This window comes from Microcaecilia unicolor, chromosome 6 (assembly GCF_901765095.1).
Source record: "Microcaecilia unicolor chromosome 6, aMicUni1.1, whole genome shotgun sequence".
NCBI lineage: Eukaryota > Metazoa > Chordata > Amphibia > Gymnophiona > Siphonopidae > Microcaecilia > Microcaecilia unicolor.
The window spans coordinates 157,452,695-157,469,566 of NC_044036.1; the positions used below are offsets into that span (position 1 = coordinate 157,452,695).

The 16,872-nt window shown below is 45.3% G+C and overlaps 1 protein-coding gene across 1 annotated transcript in view; it reads left to right on the forward strand.

Moving 5' to 3' along the window:
- DNAH12 (dynein axonemal heavy chain 12) overlaps positions 1-16,872 on the forward strand; it is a 314,549-nt gene that overhangs the window by 199,439 nt on the left and 98,238 nt on the right. The window contains 4 exon segments of the mRNA XM_030206132.1: positions 3,149-3,310; positions 5,579-5,773; positions 7,367-7,500; positions 11,354-11,516. Coding sequence (XP_030061992.1) covers positions 3,149-3,310; positions 5,579-5,773; positions 7,367-7,500; positions 11,354-11,516 — 654 coding nt within the window.

Consider the following 16,872-nt stretch of genomic DNA (forward strand, 5'->3'; position numbering starts at 1 on the left):
CTCCCCCAACAAGTCCCTCCCCTCCTTCCTCACTGACTTTGATGCATGGCTCTCTCTCTTTCTTGAGCCCTCATCCCCATCCCTCATTCTTGGAGATTTTAACATACACACTGATAACCCATCCGACACATACGCTTCTCAGTTCCTCGCTCTAACATCCTCCTTCAACCTCCAGCTGAGCTCCACCACCCCTACTCACAAATCTGGCCACTGTCTTGATCTTATCCTCTCCTCTACCTGCTCAGCCTCCAATTTCTGCGCCTCAGCTCTTCCTCTCTCTGACCATCACCTGATCACCTTCACACTTCACCCTCCCCCTCAGTCCCGCCCTACACTAACCACTACTTCCAGGAATCTCCAGGCTGTAGATCCTCCCACCTTATCTTCTAGTATCTCTGATCTCCTCCCTTCCATCTTTCCTCCAAGTCTGTTGACAAGGCTATCTCCACTTACAATGCCACTCTCTCCTCTGCACTGGATGCCCTCGCACCATCCATCTCCCGTCCCACAAGGCGTACTAATCCCCAGCCCTGGCTGACCCCTTGCACCCGATACCTTCGCTCCTGCGCCCGATCGGCTGAATGCCTCTGGAGGAAATCTCGCACCCATACTGACTTCATTCACTACAAATTCATGCTATCCTCCTTCCAGTCCTCCCTATTCCTCGCCAAACAGGACTATTACACTCAATTGACAAATTCCCTCAGCTCTAACCCTCATCGTCTCTTCGCCACCCGTAACTCCCTCCTCAAAGTGCCCTCTGCTCCCCCCCCCCCCCACTCTCTCCTCAATCACTGGCTGACTACTTCCGTGACAAGGTGCAGAAGATCAACCTCGAATTCACCACCGAACCATCTCCGCCTCTTCACCCTATAGCCCACTCCCTCAACCAACCCACTCTTCACCCTATAGCCCACTCCCTCAACCAACCAACCCATGCCTCCTTCTCCTCTTTTCCTGAGATCACCGAAGAGGAAACTGCACATCTTCTTTCCTCCTCAAAATGCACCACCTGTTCCTCGGATCCCATCCCCACAAACTTACTCAACACCATCTCTCCTACTGTCACCCCCCCCCCCCCCCCCAATCTGTCATATCCTCAACTTCTCTCTCTCCACTGCAACTGTCCCTGACACCTTCAAGCATGCTGTAGTCACACCTCTGCTCAAAAAACCATCACTCGACCCTACCTGTCCCTCCAACTATCGCCCCATTTCCCTCCTACCCTTCCTCTCCAAGATACTTGAATGCGCCGTTCACAGCCGTTGCCTTGATTTTCTCTCATCTCATGCCATCCTCGATCCGCTTCAATCCGGCTTTCGCCCACTACACTCGACAGAAATGGCACTATCTAAAATCTGCAATGACCTGTTCCTTGCCAAATCCAAAGGTCACTACTCCATCCTCATCCTCCTTGACCTATCTGCCGCTTTTGACACTGTTAATCACAATTTACTTCTTGACACACTGTCCTCCTTTGGGTTCCAGGGCTCTGTCCTCTCCTGGTTCTCCTCTTATCTCTCCCACCGCACCTTCAGAGTACACTCTCATGGCTCTTCCTCCACCCCTATCCCGCTCTCTGTTGGAGTTCCTCAAGGATCTGTCCTTGGACCCCTTCTTTTTTCAATCTACACCTCTTCCCTGGGCTCGCTGATCTCATCTCATGGTTTCCAGTACCATCTTTATGCTGATGACACCCAGCTTTACCTCTCCACACCTGACATCACTGCGGAAACCCAGGCCAAAGTATCGGCCTGCTTATCCGACATTGCTGCCTGGATGTCCAACCGCCACCTGAAGCTGAACATGGCCAAGGCCGAGCTTATTTTCTTCCCACCTAAACCCACTTCTCCTCTCCTTCCACTCTCTATCTCAGTTGACAACACCCCCATCGCCCCCGTCTCCTCTGCCCGCAACCTTGGAGTCATCTTCGACTCCTCCCTCTCCTTCTCTGCGCATATCCAGCAGATAGCCAAGACCTGTCGCTTCTTCCTCTACAACATTAGCAAAATTCGCCCTTTCCTCTCTGAGCACACCACCCGAACTCTCATCCACTCTCTCATTACCTCTCGCCTTGACTACTGCAACCTACTTCTCACTGGCCTCCCACTTTGCCACCTATCCCCCCTTCAGTCCATTCAGAACTGTGCTGCACGTCTTATCTTCCGCCTGGACCGATATACTCACATCACGCCTCTCCTCATATCACTTCACTGGCTTCCGATCAGGTACCGCATACAGTTCAAGCTTCTCCTCCTAACCTACAAATGCACTTGTTCTGCAGCCCCTCCCTACCTCTCTACCCTCATCTCCCCATACGTTCCTACCCGTAACCTCCGCTCTCAAGACAAATCCCTCCTTTCAGTACCCTTCTCCACCACCGCCAACTCCAAGCTCCGCCCTTTCTGCCTCGCCTCACCCCATGCTTGGAATAAACTCCCTGAGCCCATACGCCAGGCCCCTTCCCTGCCCATCTTCAAATCCTTGCTCAAAGCCCATCTCTTCAGTGTCGCCTTTGGCACCTAACCACTATTCAAGAAACCTAGACTACCCCAACTTGTCATTTCGTCCTTTAGATTGTAAGCTCCTTTGAGCAGGGACTGCCCTCTTTTATTAAATTGTACAGCGCTGCGTAACCCTAGTAGCGCTATAGAAATGTCAAGTAGTAGTAGTAGTAGTAGTAAAATGGGACAGCTACATGTGGAAGTGGTGCTGTTCATGCATAGAAGTTCCATACTTCCCACTTGCACATGAATGGTGTTGAATTTGTGCTGTTCATTTTTTCAACTTGTATATTTGTAAAATGTCTGTTCCTGCTTCATGCACGGCTAAAAATACACACACTCCTGCAGGTATTTCAAAAAAGTCTCTCTCTCAGCAGAGTTTTATCTAAAATATTGTTGCAATTGAGCATATTGTGGCCTGGACATCTTGGTTTGTAATCTCTACAATTCTATGTAAAATGGGCCTTCAGATGTCTTCATATACTAAAAATAGTTGCCTGCTTATCCTACAAATCTAAGCAACCTGTTATAAAATTGACCCCTATCTGTAGCAGAATGTTGCTCTGTGCTCTTATAGTTTGGTAGAAATTAGAATGACTGTAAAATTGCTTGCAGCCAGATTATAACTTTATATTTGTTTGCAGAGTCTGCTGAAGAGTGCAGGTATGAAAGGTCAAAAAATAGTGTTCCTCATCACAGACACTCAGATCAAACAAGAGGCTTTCTTAGAAGATGTTGACAGTCTGCTTAACACAGGAGAAGTAGCAAACCTCTTTGCAGTAGATGAAAAGCAGGAAATCATGGAGGTAACAGCTGTCATACTCTAAGCCCTTTATCCTATCCTCAGAAAAAGGAATTAAATTGTCCTTTAGATAAGATTTGGTTCAAGAAGAACAAACATAATAGTGCTGAGTTCCATTTATGAAAATTCTGGTTAAAATAAAGTTCTGTTTTGTACGGCTCTTGCAGAGGCATTTTTTATGATAAGAACTTATTTGATCTGGGCCCTTAGTGGTTCCACTTGCAATGAATGCTAAGCAGGATATTGCAAAGTTGATTTGTCTATGGTACTTTCAAATTCCTACTATTAGAATCAGAAATCTCTCTTTGTTAAATTGTACAGCGCTGCGTAACCCTAGTAGCGCTCTAGAAATGTTAAGTAGTAGTAGTTTGTTTGGTCTGAGTAATGTTATATCTCACATACATATGTTTATGTTGTGATACTGACAGATGCTAAGTTTAAATTTTGATAAATTTGTTTGCATTTTCATGAAAATGGGGTCCTCTTATTTCTGTAGAAATTGTTGATTGAAACACTGGGGAAGATAGCCAAAATATAATTTTCTTCAATTTGTCTTTGTACATAATTGGATCAGTATTCAGAGACTTATACATTTACCCCCCGCGTTCTATAAGCTTGCGCATCCAACTTGGTGCTTAGCATACAAAACTATGCAGCCAAGTTGTAGAATAAGGTAAGTTGTGCAAGTAACTTACATAATTAAGAATTCGGTCTTTTTACCACCATCCCAATAATCATACATATCCTGGGAAAAGATTGGAATGATAAAAGACCAGGACACGTAACTTATGAGAAAAGTAATTTATTAACTTACCAATAGAGTATAAAATACATTTTCTCATAGGAGCACAGTTCTGCTTATACAAAAGTATTGGCTGAGAACTGTCTCAAACATTCACTAATCATGCTGCTGCTTATATGCTGTTTCTACACAAAGCCTTTTCATAAAAGACATTACTTCATTCTTTTCACTTATCAACTTTTTCTCTTATGTTGTACAGCCAAAAACTCCCTGCTACTTTATCTATTACCTCATGTTCTATTTCCTGAACTCCTGTTCACATACCATTCTAACTACCATTCAAAACTTACCAGAAACCCAAACTGTCTGTTAGTTTGGTTGGCCTTCACCTTTAACAACATCCCTTGATCCATAACCGTGCTGCTATCTCTTCACTTAAAAGACTAGTTAGATGCTAATTGGTATTAGCAACCAATTGCTGATTATACTTGGTGTTAATTGGCGCTAACTGCCTGTAGTCATCAGTATTCTATAAAACATGCACACAGTCTATAGTGCGCAACTGCAAGGGTTGCATGGATCAGAGTGGGGTGTGCTCAGGATTTGCATATACGTGTTATAGACTACTAGCTGTTACGCATCTTACTACCTACAATGAAGCATGTGCTTTTACACCAGCCATTTGGCTAGCATAAGTGCTCACACCTAAAGTTACACATATATAGGCTCTTACTATCCAGTCCAAAATCAATTCATATGTCATATTACATATGAATTGATTTTGGACTGGATAGTAAGAGCCTATATATGTGTGACTATATGTATCCAGCTTTATCAAGTATTATTTTTGCCTGAATAGTGAGTGTCACACCTAAAGTTAGGCACATGTGATCTTACGCTACTATTTTATAACAGCAATTGCATGTACAATTGCCTTTATAGAATTTGTCCTTAGTATGCAGCATCTCGTTACCTAACTTTAGGTGAGCGATAGAGAATTACTGCCTTGGTGGCCACCACTAAACGTATGTCCCCTGTTTTTGAATTTTCAGTGGCACTATATAGATAGTACCACTGAAAATTCCCTCTAAATGCCCTAGTGCTCTCCAGCTAATGCTGAGGTAGAGCAAGCACGTTTCCCCTAGTTCTACATGTAGCAGGGATATATTATCCACTATCTGTATAGCTAAACTGTTTCATTTAGGCATATTTATAGGTGCTGGCGAAGGACCACCACCTATCTGGATAGCAGTGCTGAATATATGGATTTTTAAAAATGATACAGCTGATGTTTTAAAAGAAGCACTCGCCGCCAGGTTTGAATATTGACCTGAATATTTCTTCATTTTTTAAGTTTTGAAAAGTTCATTGCGCTTGTTAAAGAAGAATCAGATTTAAATTCTAATAATATTACTTTGATTTGTCTTGACTTTGGTTTGTATTTGAAGCCCTGATTCAGGGCATTTTTTTTCTGACACTGGTGAAACAACAACTGTATTAAGTAATGAATATTTTTGCAATGTTCTCAAGGGTGTTCGGCCAGCAGCACAGGCGGGTAATAAAAATATGGAACTAAGTCCTTTGGCTTTGTTTGCCTTCTTTGTGAATCGCTGTAAAGAAAATCTTCACACTGTAGTAGCTTTCAGCCCAATTGGAGACGCGTTTCGTAATCGGCTAAGACAGTTTCCATCACTCATCAACTGTTGTACCATTGACTGGTTCCAGGTATGTAGGAATACCAGTGTTATATATTAAGGAACAAATTAAATTTATAAAGAATGTTTGCCATAAACATTTAATGAGAGGAATCCTGTAATAAATCTGTTTAAGATAAATTTTCTGCCTTTCACAATAGTAACATAGTAGATGATGGCAGATAAAGACCCGCATGGTCCATCTAGTCTGCCCAACAGTTGCACTCATTATCAATTCATGACTCCTGACATAGGCATCCTTATTGCCGAAACATGGCCTGTGTCGAGTCTACTGTAACTGGTCTTTTAATAAATTATACTGCAATCAACCTCTGGAAATTCTGTGTGCTGTGGTTGGTCATCATCCCTTCCTTACTTCCCCAGTGTTCCTACACTTCTTCGTAGGGGATTTTTCCTTATTACTGGTGTTCCTGTGCATTTATGCCATGGAGGTACACTTTGGTTGTATATTGGTCCATAAAATTTTAATGCTGTGGCTAATTGAAACCCTTGTTGATGCCTTTCCATCAACTGGTACAACTCTTCCTTCAGATATTTTGGCCCTACTCTCCCCAGTCTAAGTCATTGTGTAGAAATTCAGAGTCAAGGCCTATACTCAGGAAGAGGCTGGGACTAGGTCCCTGATAGCGAACCTATGACACGCATGTCAGCACTGACACTCGTAGCCATTTTCGATGACACGTGGCGCCGCCGCAGTGTGGTCCGCCCTCCCTCCTCGCTCCCGGAAACCTTAAAGCCTCCTTTCACGTCGCAGCAAGCAGCAGCAGGGCAGGCCACTCCTTCCTTCCGTGTCCCGCCCTCGCCTGACGTAACGTCCGCGAGGGCGGAGCACAGAAGGAAGGAGGAGAGGTCTGCCCTGCTGCTGCTTGCTGCGACGTGAAAGAAGGCTTTAAGGTTAGTTCTGGGCCCGGTAGCGGGTGGAGGGGGGGGGGCCCAGCGACCTCGGGTGGGCAGCGATCTCGGGTAGGGGGGAGGCCCGGGGGCGGTCCTAGTAGCAGTGATTTTTCTCAAAGTGACACACCACCCGAGTTATGCTCGTTTTTTTGGCGAATTTTGACACACCAAGCTCAAAAGGTTGCCCATCACTGGACTAGGTAGATAAATTGATAGTAGCAAAATTCTGTGTTTTGGACACTACTTTCCAAACAGATTATTTTGGTTTCTGGATAGGCTTTCAGTAGTTAGGCCAGGAGTTTCCAACCCCAGCCTCTTGTCAGGTTGGGTTTTCAGGGTTTCCCCAATGAATATGCATGAGATCTATTTGCATTCAATGGAGGCAATGCATGCAAATAGATCTTATGCATATTTATTGGGGAAATCCTGAAAACCTGACTGGATTGTGGCCCTTGAGGACCAAGGTTGGACACCCTGATTTAGACTATGATATTTGCACAAGACAATTCTATGGACCATAGCCAGTTCCTGAATAAAACCTTGAATGAAAATAATTTTGTAGTAAGTTTTCTTAGGTCTGAATTGTAACAATGTATATTAATTCTTGTTTGAAGATATTTTGTATGTTACTATTTACTTATAAAAATAAGTTTAAACATGCCAATTTTTAGTAATTAGATTAATTATCTTATTTTACTTTACTTTTAAGCCGTGGCCTGAAGATGCACTGGAACGTGTTGCAATTAAGTTCTTGGAAACACTGGAGCTCACAGAAACTGAGCATCATGAAGTTGTACCAATCTGCAAACATTTCCATACCTCTGCAATAGCTTTCTCTGACAAGTTAGTTTTTGTTTTTAAAACCTTTTGTCTATAGTTTTCTGATGAACATTGATAATTAGTATTTAAGCAGGAGATGTAATGGTTTTAGGGGTGGAAGTCTGTACTGGGTCCATTGCTTTCAGATCAAAGGACATGATTCTCAATAAGGCATGAAGACTCTGTCTAGTCTTCAGGTGTAGTTAACTATTAATATAGTCTAATCTTCAGATGTAGTTTAAGGTAACATTTATTAGACCTCTAAAGTATTAATGGAGAAAGGGTTCTGAGTATCAGAATCCAGAGCATTCAAGAACCTGGAACATGATTTAATAGAATTCCTGCAGAATTACAAAACAGAAGGATATGATTTGCGTTCATTTCTTTTTAACTCTTTAAACTACAAAGAGAGAAATTCTGTAACTACCTATGGGTTCATTCTAATTCCTGGCCTACAAGCAAACTTCCTAAAGAGAAACTCCATGCAGGTGCTTTGTATCCATTTTGAAGCAGGTGCAAAATACCTGCAGGAAAGTATGATTCTGGACTTTGGAATTAAATCCTGTTGTGTACTTATCCCACCACATTATCCCATAGATTAAAGTATGTACACTCTGAACAGCCTGCATACTTTTATCCACAATGCAGGGGTAATTTTCATAGGTCATGTTTAGCTGTTTAAAAGGTTTGGAAATGATCTTCCCTGTTTTTGTGCTTTTCTTCGTAATACTTTTGTGCCACACTGGAGCTCATTTTCAAGAGAAAAACGTCCAAAAAGTAGCATAAATCTGCATTTGAACGTTAAGTCCAAAATGATATTTTCAAAAACAATTCTAAGACTTTTTGTATAAAGTCCATCAGAAGTGCGTTGAACTCACAAGGGGGCATGTCAGGGGTGTGTTAAGGGCGGGATCTGGGCGTTCCTAACACTTGGACATTTTTCAGTTATAATAGAACAAAACAAAAGTGTCCAGGACTAAAACTAAAACGTTTTGAGCTAGACCTGTTTTTATAACGAATAAGGCACAAAAAGGTGCCCTAAATGCAGTGGCGTAGCCAGACCTGACATTTTGGGTGGGCCCAGAGCTAATATGGGTGGGCACTATATATATATATATATAGTGCCCACCCATATTAGAGAGAGAGAGAGAGAGAGAGAGAGAGAGACATGAGTAGTGTTTCTTGGGATACTACAAAATAATGCTTTAGAATGCACTTGATGATGGATTTCTAAGTATTCTGCCCAACAGCTGCCCTGCATCAACATAAACCACTTATTTAATGTGGGGAAAAACCCCCATAGTTTTAAATATAGTTACATTATGCCATATCAAACTTGATCAGATATGTCTACTATAATGGCAAATATGTCAATACACATAACACCCAGTATCAATCCTTCCCTTCCCCACCATCCATCCCATAGGTAAACATCAGCTCTATCCTTCACCCCACTTTTCCCTGTAGCCTGGCATCAGCCTTGTCCTACTCCCTACCCACCCCCTATGGAATTAAATAAAAAAAGACTTTTTTTTTTTTCATGCCCACTTCTGCACGTACCGGTCCACCCAGAAAAAACTGCCAGTGCCTACACTTTTTTTTTTTTTAATTTTAAACTAGGCACTGCAGAGACCATCCCCACCCAAAAACCCACCAAAATGAGAGAGAGACAACTTTTTTTAAATTAAGCCTGCTTGGCACTATTAAAATTTATTGTTGGGAAATTTTTGGGTGGGGGTGGGCTTCTCATTGCCCTAGGCACTGGCAGTGAGACGTCTACCCCCCCATCAAGAAGCCCACTACCAGATCACAGCCATCATTTTGATAACAAAAGAGTAATCAAAATGATGGCAGGTCATGGTGGTGGGCTTCTGGGTGGGGGTGGGCTCTTCACTGCAGGGCAAAAAAAGGTATATTTTAATAAATATATACATTTTTTGCCCTAGGCAGTGAAGTGCTTACCCCACCCAGAAATTCCACAACAATAAATTTGAATAGTGTCCACCAGGCCCCAGCTAGCTTAATTTTAAAAACAAATTACATGATGATGACATGATGTTAAAAATAAGATGTAAAAAAAACCCCAAAAAGCATTTACAATTTTATTACCTGCTGCTGGGCTGGCAGCTGCTGCTTGGCAGTAAGTTACCTGGGGCCGGGAGACAAGAACTCGACGACTTCGACCAGACCTTTCTGTTTCCTTTCCCAAATTCAATTTCCACGTTTCCAGGGCAGGGCCAGGCTGAACCGTGCGTATGTGCATGTGGCCATGTGCAGCTTAGCCTTAGCCTGCCCTCCCTCAGATGCCACGTCACCAGCAAGTGGAGTCGAGCGACAGCGAGGCTGAGGCACGCCGCCGCGCACAGCCAAGCCCCACGTCCGGGTCATACCGCTACCGCCCACTAGGTGATGGATGCGAATGCGACGCGACCAACAACAACCACGCCACGACGCGCTGCAAGTGCATTCAGCTGCCTCTCTCTAAGCCCGAAGGTAGGTGGGCGTGGGCTGATGATGTCATCTGAGCCTGCCCTGAGCGCGGGTGCCCACGACGTACGCTAGGGTGGCTAGGCTCGCTCAACTGCTGCGTGCGGTGTGTGTGTGGGCGGGCCTGAGGAAATCGGAGCCTGAGATCAGCTGCCAGAGCGCCGCGGGTCAGGTGCCGTCTCTCTGCCGTCACACTAGGCAGCTAGGCTGCTGCTGCAGTTGTGTGTGTGCACTGGGTGGGCGGGCCTGGGACAAAATTGGGTGGGCCTGGGCCCACCCAGGCCCACCCGTAGCTACGCCCCTGCCTAAATGACCAGATGACCACTGAAGGGAATCAGGGGTGACCCCCCCCCCCAATAACCCCCCAGTGGTCACTGACCGCTCCCACTCCCCACAAATGTGAATACAAATATGGTTTAGCAGCCTCTATGACAGCCTCAGATGTTAGAGCCAGGTCTGTTAGAGCAGTATGCAGGTCCCTGGAGTAGTATAGTGCAGTGCACCATGGAGTGGGGGTCTCTGGTCCCTGTCTCCCTCTACCTGTCATATTTGTGGGGGAAACTGTGAGCCCTCCAAAACTTACCAGAAACCCACTGTACCCACATAGAGGTGCCCCCTTCACCCATAAGGGCTATTGTAGTGGTGTACAGTTATGGACAGTGGGTTGGGGGGGATATGGGAGGGGCTCTGCATATAAGATAAGGGAGCAAAGGTGAGATGTGTACCTGGGAGCATGTTTTTGAAGTCCACTGCAGTGCCCCCTAGGGTGCTCCATTTATTTCCTGGGATGTCTCTTTTCTATTCAGATTTTGGACATTTTTTGCAAAAAGTCTAAAGTCAGACTTAGATGTCATAATTTCAGCCAGTGTCCTAAACTAAGCCGTTAGTTCCAGAACAGTCGCTACACTACATGTATATTCAGCACCACTGCCTATACGGATAACAGAGCTCAGTATACAGAGTATACTGCCAGCACTTAATCTATCTGTATTGGCAGTGGCACTGAATATACATGTAGTGCAGCAACTGTTCTGGTGCTAACTGCTTAGTTTATATCTGCTGTTCAGCTAGCCACCTCCACTATGCCCATAACCAGCCCACAATTCTATAGATAGTATCTGGTCATTGAAGGATTTAAATAGCCTGGTATAATCTGTAAGTATGTGGGTTTGAAAGTTCAAAAAATATGCTCCTAATCACAGACACTGAGATTAAACAAGAGGCTTTCTTAGAGGATGTTGACAGTCTGCTCAGTTCAGGAGAAGTTATGTATTTGTTGGCCACTGGCAAACTCATAATTTGTTTTGAATATCAACCTACTTTGCTTTTACTGTTTGCACATTTTAAAATTCTTTAATTGTACTTGAAATAATTGTTTTCTTTTCTACAGATTTTTACAAGAACTGGGACGACATAACTATGTCACCCCTACTTCTTATCTTGAACTTATTGCTGCATTTCGACAGCTTTTGACTCAGAGACGTGATACTGTAATGAAAGCAAAAAAGAGATACACTAATGGTTTAGATAAATTAGCTTTTGCTGAATCCCAGGTGAGTAGAAAAGGGACAGTCAGTTATCTCGATAGCAGTAACAGAACACTCTGAAAATTGTGCTAAGTTTCTAAAGTAAGGAATCCTATATACTGAGGTAGCGGATTTTTAACTGCATGTATGTGTAAAAATTACACATTTGGTTAGAAAATTTGTGCATAGAGAAAAGTAAGTATGTGTGTACTTCTGCTTTTAAAATTATCCCAGAGAAACCATGCTCACTTATATATATATTTGCTCCTTGGGACATGTATACTTTCATGGATAATTTATGTGCATGGCATAGACTGCTATACATAGGATACACTCGGCAATGAAACTCTTTTACTTTGGGGTAGATTTTCAAGGAGCTGAGCAGCAGAGTTAATTGATTAATTTTAACCTGTTACCTCTATCCAAATTTTCTGCCTTTTCTAACCAGCTGAAACCATGGCTGAATATCTGTTTACATCTAACTATACAAATCTTATAGAGTTAGATTTAAGGCAGCCATTTGTGTGACTGCACTTAGGCAACAGAGGGGCCTATTTACTGAAGCATGTAAAGTTTTGCATTTACCACATGTTAATAGCAATTTTGAATGTTAGTTCTAACTGCAAAACCTCTGCAGTAATATTGAGGGACTGGTAGCTAACTGTACTCCGTATCTTGTCATAGCATGTACTTTTAGGCTGGTCACCATTTTATAAGAGGATGTTTATGTGTACCGTATTTTTCAGACTATAAGACGCACCGGACCATAAGAAGCACCTAGGTTTTAGAGGAGGAAAATAGGAAAAAACATTTTGAAGCAAAAAGTGTGGCGGAGATCTGCTGGAGCACCACAGGTTGGGCAACACTCTTGTATGGGGACAGCAATTTTGCACAACCTATGTGGCTCTACAGTGGAATTTGTCCTCCCCTGCCATCCATGTCCAACGATTCTCCTCTCTCCCCTGTCCTTCCCTCCTCTCCATGTCCAGCAATTCTCCTCCCCTCCCCATGTTCAGTGATTCATTCAAACCCCCGCCCACCTGCCCGCCCGCCTGCCTGTCTGCCCTCAGCTCCCCGACTTTCCGTTCATGCAACTGTGCTCCCTGCCTTGAAATCTTTAATTTACATACCTGAAGTCGCGGCGAACTAGCAGTAAGTAAAAGCAGCAGGCAGGCAGGCTGGCTCACCTCCTTGTCGCTTCCCTTCCCTCTTAGTGTGTTCTGCCCTCGCGGAAAGGAAGTTATATCAGAGGAAGGCGGGATGTGCTGAGAGGGAAGGGAAGCAACGAGAAGGTGAGCCTGCCTGCTGCTTTTACTGCTGGTTCGCCGCGACTTTGGGTAAATTAAAGATTTTAAAACCGGGAGCACGGGGTGCACAAATGGAAGGGAGCGGGCAGGTGAGCCGGACCTCACAAAAAAGCACTGGGCTCCTTTGAGCGCGAGGCCATATGCGGTTGCAACACTCGCCTCAGCCTAAGACCGGCCCTGGCTGCCCCCCCCCCCCCCCACATAGCGAGCAGGTACACTACATTCGGACTATAAGACGCACCCACATTTTCCTCCCAAATTTTTGCGGAAAAAAGGGCTTCTTATAGTCCGAAAAATACGGTATTTGTGACTGCATACGTGTGAATGTCTTTCTCCGAGGACAAGCAGGCTGCTTGTTCTCACATGTGGTTATTTTCTTGTCCGCGAATGAAGGTCGGTCCTGGGGGGCCTGCATAACAGGAGGCCTTGAGACTGGTGGAGACCCACTCAACGCCTCACTGCTGCCAGCACGAGTTGGTCTCTCAGAAGCCATTACCTCTGCTCCCAACATTGATGCTCCTGTCGATGTGGTCGCCGCCGCCACCGCCACCGCCACCGCCGACCTCGGTACCGATGTCGACGTCGAAGGACCGGACCGAGCCCCCAAAAGCTTTTCTCGTTGGGCTTCTCGAGACGCTTGGGTCCGTTTCTTCATACGAAGACACAAACTACAAGCGGCTGGGCTATGGTCGGGCCCAAGGCACTGGATACACCAGGTGTGGGTATCGGTACCTGAGATGGTCCGGTTGCACCGAGTACAACGTTTGAAGTCGCTGGGTGTCTTCGATGACATGGAAGGAGAAATGGCTACGGCGAAATCAAAAGATGCGATTGTGCCTATGAAAATAAAAAAGGGCACAAAAAGGAAGAACTTGACCGCGTGGCCTAAAGCTGGCTGCGTTGAAAAACAAAGGAAACTTTAAAAAGGGGGGGCTAAACTAAGAATAGTTACGCAGTTGTTATTTTTTTTAAAAGAAAAAATGACAAAAAAATTAAGAAAATAAAGAAGGATAGAAGTCATCAGACTCTTTTCCTGGGCCTTACGAGGAGCACAGATAAAAACCTGTCACCTTGTTCGCGGACAAGAAAAAAACACGTGAGAACAATCAGCCTGTTGTCCTCGGAGAATACCTGCTACAGGTAAGTATCTTCGCTTTATAAAACCACTCCCTTAGTGTGTATTAAAGCTCATATTTAACATCTAACACAGCTTAGTAAATAGGCATCAAAGGTAGCCTGTTAAAGGGTAATTATGTAAGGAGAGTTCCAACATTTGGCTCCAAGAATGCATATATAATCAGAATGATGACATATGTGTACATATATGTGCATAAATGCAAATATTCCAGCTGCAGCTATTCTATAAAATGCTGCCTAAATTTGATGGCATGTAGTTTTAAGATGGGCATGCACATGGGCAGAGTCTGGGCGCTTGTGGACAGGGCACAACATTATATATGTGAATTATACAATGCTATACTTTACATGTGTGTTTTTTTTAGCAATCTAGGCATGGTGTAAGTAGTCACTCCTAAAATATACACGTGCACTTGTCCTGCTATGCTAGTATTCTATAAAAGAAGGTGCCTACTTTTCTTTTATAGAATAGGCTTTGTTTGAAGGTACCTTCTTGCTGCTTAAGAATAAGTGGCAATGTCACGGAACGCCTAACACCCACCTGGGGCTAACCCCGTGGCCACCTGGAAGGTCTATCCCCAGCACTGCTCAGGCCCACTTGCACCTTGGCATGTGTTCCAGACTAGTCAACCCTCCACCCCTACACATTAGGTTCCACTTGCCTCTAGGCGAATCTCCCACCCACAAGTTATTCCCTGGTGATTTCTAGGATACTGGGGCCCAGTGGCGTACCAAGGGGGGGCGGTGGGGGCGGTCCGCCCCGGGTGCACGCCGCTGGGTGGTGCCGCAGAGTGCGCCTGCTGCGAGAGTTCGCTAACGTCTCTCGTGCGCTGCAACTCCCTCTGCCCCGGAACAGGTTACTTCCTGTTCCGGGGCAGAGGGAGCTACAGCGAACGAGCAAAGTTAGTAAACTCGCAGCAGGCGTGCGCTGTGGCACCCCCCCAGCGGCATGCACCTGGGGGGGGCTCTTTCGCGGGGGGGGGAGGTCTTTCGCCGGGGGGGGGGGGGGCGCTGCACCCGGGGGGCTGGGCGCCGCCCCAGGTGTCCGCCCCCCTCTAGGAACACAACTGCTGGGGCCACACTCTCAGGGGTCCCACAGTTCCTGGAAAGCACCCACAGACCCAACACACAAACCACTAGGATTTTTAGTCAGTACAAGACATCAGAGTTATTAAACTAACAGGTTTTATTATCACAGTTGAACAGTGAACCATTTAAAACAGATGGAAAAGTACAGCAAACCAATAACAAGTAAAACAAACAGGAATCAGTTTTAAAACTATCTAACACGTTCACTACCTGAATAGTGCCTGGGGAGTACAGGAAATATAGCTGCTCACAGGGCCTCAGTGAAGAGATCCTTATCTGAGACTGAGAGAAATCCAGTATTTCCAGGCTGGGTTTGAGTTCCTGGACCAATCAGAGCCCAGAACAACAATTTTTTAAAAAGTAGCTGGCCATATCACTGCAGGTTTCTTCCTCTCTGTACTAAACTAAAGAAGGGATAGTCATTTTTGCTGTAGCAGCTTTAAACATAAACATACACCACCTACTACTACTTAACATTTCTAAAGCGCTACTAGGGTTACGCAGCGCTGTACAATTTAACATAGAAGGACAGTCCCTGCTCAAAGAGCTTACAATCTAAAGGACACGTGAACAGTAAGTCTGATAGGGGCGGTCAAATTGGGGCAGTATGGATTTCCTGAAATAGTTAGGTGCCGAACGCAGCATTGAAGAGGTGGGCTTTAAGCAAAGACTTGAAGATGGGCAGGGAGGGGGCTTGGCATAGGGGCTCGGGAAGGTTGTTCCAAGCATAGGGTGAGGCGAGGCAGAATGAGCGGAGCCTGGAGTTGGCGGTGGTGGAGAAGGGTAATGAGAGGAGGGATTTGTTCACGTTTTGGGCGGGAACGTAAGGGGAGATGAGGGTAGAGAGGTAGTGAGGGGCAGCAGACTGAGTGCATTTGTAGGTAAGAAGGAGAAGCTTGAACTGAATGCGGTATCTGATTGGAAGCCAGTGAAGTGACCTGAGGGAGAGGGGTGATATGAGTATATCGGTTCTGGCGGAATATAAGACGTGCAGCAGAGTTCTGAACAGATTGAAGGGGGGATAGGTTGCTAAGTGGGAGGCCGGTGAGGAGTAAGTTGCAGTAGTCAAGGCGAGAGGTAATGAGAGCGTGGACGAGAGTTCGGATGGTGTGTTCAGAGAGGAAAGGGCGAATTTTGCTGATGTTAAAGAGGAAGAAGCGACAGGTCTTGGCTATCTGCTGGATATGCGCAGAGAAGGAGAGGGAGGAGTCAAAGATGACTCCGAGGTTGCGGGCAGATGAGACGGGGAGGATGAGGGTGTTGTCAACCGAGACAGAAAGTGGAGGAAGAGGAGAAGTGGGTTTTGGTGGAAAGACGATGAGCTCGGTCTTGGACATGTTCAGTTTTAGATGGCGGTTGGACATCCAGGCAGCAATGTCAGATAAGCAGGCTGATACCTTTGCCTGGGTCTCCGCGGTGATGTCTGGTGTGGAGAGATACAGCTGGGTGTCATCAGCATAGAGATGATACTGGAAACCATGAGATGAGATCAGGGAACCCAGGGAAGAGGTGTAGATTGAGAAGAGAAGGGGTCCAAGGACAGATCCCTGGGGAACACCAACAGATAGCGGGATGGGGGTGGAGGAGGATCCATGAGAGTGGACTCTGAAGGTGCGGTGGGAGAGATAAGAGGAGAACCAGGAGAGGACAGAGCCCTGGAACCCAAATGAGGACAGTGTGGCAAGAAGTAAATCATGATTGCCAGTGTCAAAAGCGGCGGATAGATCGAGGAGAATGAGGATGGAGTAGTGGCCTCTGGATTTGGCAAGGAACAGGTCATTACAGACTTTAGAGAGTGCTGTTTCTGTCGAGTGTAGAGGGCGAAAACCAGATTGAAGTGGATCGAGGAT